The sequence below is a fragment of the Microtus ochrogaster genome, chromosome 24 (genome assembly GCF_000317375.1).
Source record: "Microtus ochrogaster isolate Prairie Vole_2 chromosome 24, MicOch1.0, whole genome shotgun sequence".
Taxonomy (NCBI): Eukaryota; Metazoa; Chordata; class Mammalia; order Rodentia; family Cricetidae; genus Microtus; species Microtus ochrogaster.
This window is the reverse complement of record NC_022024.1, coordinates 32077589-32082795: the sequence shown is the minus strand read 5'-3', so window position 1 is coordinate 32082795 and position 5207 is coordinate 32077589. Positions and strand designations below refer to the sequence as shown.

General features: G+C 44.0%; 1 protein-coding gene across 1 annotated transcript in view; it reads right to left on the bottom strand.

The window, feature by feature from the left end:
- Positions 1–1766: 1766 nt before the first annotated feature.
- Gas2l3 (growth arrest specific 2 like 3) overlaps positions 1767–5207 on the bottom strand; it is a 21530-nt gene continuing 18089 nt past the window's right edge. Inside the window, exon 8 of the mRNA XM_005358197.3 lies at positions 1767–3661. Within this exon, the coding sequence (XP_005358254.1) occupies positions 2381–3661 (1281 nt within the window). The 3' untranslated portion in view covers positions 1767–2380. The remainder of the gene's footprint in view (positions 3662–5207) is intronic.

The window sequence follows — 5207 nt, the reverse complement described above, 5'->3', positions numbered from 1 at the left end:
AGACACATAAAATGACTGCAGGAGAAATTATTTTCTTCAAACTATTCCTCTATCCATTAAGAACTACAAACTCAGAGTGTGGTGGCTCAAATCTGCAAACCCAGTACTCAGGAGGCTGAGGCAGGAGGATTGCTTTGAGCCCAAGGCCAGACTGGGCTATATAAGAAGACATTGTCTCAGAAAAACAAAACAATGTGGATGATACTCCAAGGTCCTTAATTACTGCAAGCATTCTGAAGGCACACTCTCCAAATTCCTCCCTTGAGGGCCAATGGAAAAATAATCGTTTCACTTTCCTGCTAGGTTTTATATAACGACACATTTATAAATTATAGAAGAGAAAAACATTCTATTTTTCAGAGACCACACACTATATCTTTCAGGTACTTCAGCACTTTATGCTTAATATTTGCTTTATCAAATATTAAACATAAAAGACCTTATGTAATGTCATACTATTACTAAAAAGAAATTAATACAACTGCAATATAATTTTCTAAATTGTGGCAGAGATTCATCAGCTCTTTAGAAAATTTCAAAATATATTTGAATAATTTTTTTTAACTTGTGAGGAAGGAAAGGCTTTTTAGATTTAGTTATTTATTGCATATATGTTTTATCTGCATGTATGTATGTAGACTATAGGCATGCCTGGTGCTTGTGGAGGCCAGAAGACATTAGATACTCTGAAGTAGAAGGTCTGGAGTCTGGATGACGGTGAGGCCCTGTGTGGGTGCTAGAAATCAAACTTGGATGCGCTGCAAGAATAACAAGTGTCCTTAATTGCTGAGCCATCTCTCTAGTCCCATGGAATTTAATTTCTTATTCACATAAAACGTATGTTTGGGGAAAACAAGCTCCACAGAAAGAAACCGATCCTATGACTATAATTGGAGAAATTCCCTTCTGCCGAAGACTAGACTAATACACTTTATTTTCCATATAGATAAACCTAAAGTTAATTCTAGAACTTGTGCCAGGTTCCTGGACGCTATCTTTACTCTTGATCACCCAACACAAAGAGGATGGTGTGAGGTTGCAGACTCTACTGAGTCACAAGCTAGGTCTGCCTGTGGGGCCATTGCATGTGTCTTGTCCCAGGAGAGCCCGTCTCTTCCTCCTCCGTGCTGGGACTGCAGGCAAGCCTCCTGCCCACCCATTCCTATGCAGGTGCTGGGGACCCGAACTCCAGTCCTCACGCGGGCACGGGGAGTACTTTACCCGTGGAGCCTCCTCCCCCAACCCTTATCGTTTTAGTTTTAAGATCACTGAAACCTAATTCTGAATGGTATCAAAACACATTGTTTTAATGTAAAAATACTTGTCTGCACACATAGGAAATGTCTATTTGTTTTTAAAAAATAGTTTAATATGCTAAAAGGTATTAAATTTCATCTAAAAATAATAGATACAAAGTGTATATGTTGTTACATTTTTTAAAAAAATCTTACTTTTTACTAAATCTCAGGTTTTGTTCCAAGAAATTAACTTACTTGGGTTTTTTTTTTTTTCTTCTTCTTCTTCTTCTTCAAGACAGAGTTTCTCTGTGCAGCTCTGGCTGTCCTGGAACTTGCTGCATAGACCAGGTTGGCCTTAAACTCACTGAGATCCAGCTGCCTCTGCCTCCTGAGTGCTGGGATTAAAAGTGTGCACCACCACCACCCAGCGGGTTTTCTTTTTCTTTCTTTTTTTTTTTTTACCAAAAATATTGATTATAAAATGCTATTAATATTAATAAAAGGCCAATTTTAATTTTAAAAGTCCCTTCTGATATGGAAGGGTTACAGAATTAAATAATAAGAATTTCACTTAATCCATAATATCAAACCAAGCAGCAGCAGCCATAGGTACTTAGGATTGCTGGGCTAGGATTCCTGATATGAAAATCAACTTCGATGCCTTTTACAACACATGTCAAACCGTTGCCGGGTTTTACTATGTACCCCGGGCAGGTGTCCCGCCTCAGCCTTCAGAGTTGGGATTGTAGGCACACGCTAATGCCAAGCAAACCATTGCCGTATGACTGAGCACAGGAACTAGTGTCCAGTGCATTAGGTGCTATTAGCAGACAGTCTCCATAGTTACTACCTACTCAAAGATACAAGGATGACAGCTACAATTCTATTAGTGTTGTTGAACTTTTACATTTCCCTCAAACTGCAGATGCTAACAAGATTAAAACCCACAATTTGCCTATTAATATCAAAAACACTTATGAGTCCTCTCCTTGGCTCAGCCCTGTTCCCGCCTTCATCCCCATCTTGACCTCATGTCTGCAGCTATCCCGACAAACGCACAGAGGGAGACCCTTTGTGATCCTGATGGAGCCGATTCCCATTCTGTGTGGCCACCCTGGTTTGTTAAAGCGATACCAACGTGTTTATTTTCTGAGCTTCTTACTTCCGGTCATAACAAAATAATGGTCATCGTCTTCCTTTTTCTTGGCAGTAGGCTTTTTATCTCCGCTGGCTGCTCCCTTAGCAGATGAGGGTGGCTTCCTGGTGGAAGGGGGTGGCACGCCACTTTTGGGAGGCCCTTTAGCTGAGTACTGGCCCTGCATGGCGGTCTGTGCTGACTTTGAGCCAGTTTCTGTCTTGGCAGAAGACTGGGGGACACTCACAATGGACAGCGGGGTTCGGCCAGGAGAGCCGGGTCCTGTCTTCTGGCAGGTACCCTTACTCTGTGGTTGCTTTCTAGCAACTGAAACAATATTCTCACCTTTCGGTTCCTTGGTAGTTTTTGCAGAGGACACTGAACATGAAGAAGCTGGATGATGAAGTCTTGGTGCTGAGATTGCCCTGGACTTCAGAGGTCTTCCAGGCGGCTGAGACTGTGTCCCCAGACCTCCGGCTCTGGCTTTAGAACTGGGCGTTGTCACTCTTGCAGGGTGCTGGAAAGGAGAAGGGCTAGGCCCCCCGTGCATGTTTCCCTTAGGTAGCTTTGGACACTTTGATGATAAAGGTACAGGTGACTCCTCCCTGGAAGAAAGATGATTGTGTTTCAAAGGCTTTGGTTTCATCTTTCCAGAAGACTTAGTCGGCAGAGGTCTAGACTTAGAGAGATCTCTTGAATTCTGGACTGGGGTAGCCACGGTCGTAGCAGTCTTGGGGAATGTGACACATTTTCTCACCGACGCAGGTGCACACTGAGCAGAGCTTGAGGAAGCTGGTGCAGAGCTGTTACCCCCTGAGTTTGAAGAAGCCGCGGGAGAAGACACACCGTGCGGAGCAGAGTGCAGGGTTTTTGCTCTGCCTTTCGAAGATGTGACCTTGGGGTGGGAAAATGATGCTGGAGAATCCGGAAGTTTAGTGCGGGTGGGCAGAGAAGCAAGACTGCCTTTCGTTGGTGCGGCAGCAGGCACCGCACCTGGTGGGCGCGCCTGCCTCTCCTTGCTCTTTGGAGCGCTCGCTGGTGTGCCAGGCTTTAAATTCTGTTTCTGAAACATGTTAACTGCTGACAAAGGGTTCATTTCTGGAGGCTGAGGCGTTCTGGCAGCAGAATCTGGCACACTTTCATTAGAGACTCCTTTTTGAAACGCTAAGATTTTTTGTTCTAATGTAGCAAACTGCAGTATTCGGCAGGGGTCGTATTTCAGCAAAAATCCTTGCAGAGTGTCCCAGCCTCCACCAACACGGACCATGACATGTTTCCCGTGAAGCATCTGCCCCAAAAACAGAAATAAAAAGTGAAACTTATCATTTTGGTCTGCTAACAATAACGACTTGCATTTTTTTCTATATGACCTGTGAAACTCCGAGTATTCACCAATAGCTTTCTTTCAAATCAACGGTCCTTGTTGAGTATTAAAATGATAAATTTATCATTAGATTATATCACTAATTAAAGCCCTCCATTTTGTAATAAAAGTACATACAGATAACATACATCCTAAAATCCACATAGTTAACATAGAAAACTGCAATAGTGATATCGTTGAAAGAATGGCATGCAGGAGGAGGGAAGGGAAAGAAATAAAAAGCCTCACGAGAGACAAAAAGTCATCAGGAAAAAAAGCAACTAAAGCTAGCACTTTAAATTTAATTCTAGGGCTGGAGAGATGGCTCAGAGGTTAAGAGCACTGACTGTTCTTTCTGAGATCCTGAGTTCAATTCCCAGCAACCACATGGTGGCTTCAACCATCTGTAATGAGATCTGGTGCCCTCTTCTGGAGAGTAGGCATATATGCAGACAGAACACTGTATACATAATAAAAATTTTTTAAAAAAGAGGATTTCTTTCTTTAAAAAAAATTATATTCTATCAATTACATCTTTAAAATACTTATACAAATTACTATTAGTTTATCCTTGCAGACAGAGTAGCTCTGAGAGATTAAGACATTTGCGGCTAGCCTCGACCACACCAGGCTGCCCACTTTTGTAGGAGTAAAGAAGCCCAGGCTCTGCCAGTGCAGCCCAGGCTGGATTTGTGGCCCTGGCCCCTCAGCTGGTGACCTTCAAATCTCTACAAGCTCAGCTTTCAATTTTCGCTCTGCCACCTCCTGCGGACGTCATGTTCGTACCACAGCTCAGCACTCCTTACTCTCGGCTCTACTCAGAGAACCCCTCTTTCCAGGGATCGGGGAGTCATGACTGCATAGACGTGACGGATGAGGACTGCTCAAGTCAGGTCCCTAAGGTTCAGGAAACATTTTGGGAGAGGGGGTGGAAAGAACGTAAGAGCCAGATGAGCAGAAGAAGGGCTGAGTCACAGCCACTGAGGTCATGAACTCCCAGCTGCTGTAGAGGTCCACAGAGTCTCTACAAGGCTGGGCCCAACTATCAGGCATGGATGGAGGAGGGACTTAGGTGATCCCACTCTCTCGGGGCTGAATATTTGCTAAGAAAGAAAAAAGGAAGACTCCAGAGTCACTTAGTCTCAGATGTTTCTTCAAGTCAGTTTGGGCAGCGGCTATTAACAGTCAAGTCGACCTGGCTTCTGCTTCTGTTTGCTATCGATCAGATTCAGGGAGGGGACATTGCCTTCAGGAGTATCCATTGATGACCCGGCCAGGCTCCAGTGAGGAGTTTCCAATCCAACTGATAAACAGATGGTCCAATTAAACTAAGCCACAAAACTAAACCAAAGTTGTAAATACCAGGAGGGATTGGTAGCGATGATGAGATTGAGTTGATGGGGGGTGGGGGGAGAAGGTAAGAGAGGACAGCGGGAAGGGAGGGAGGATGGCGGGAAGGGAGGGAGGACAG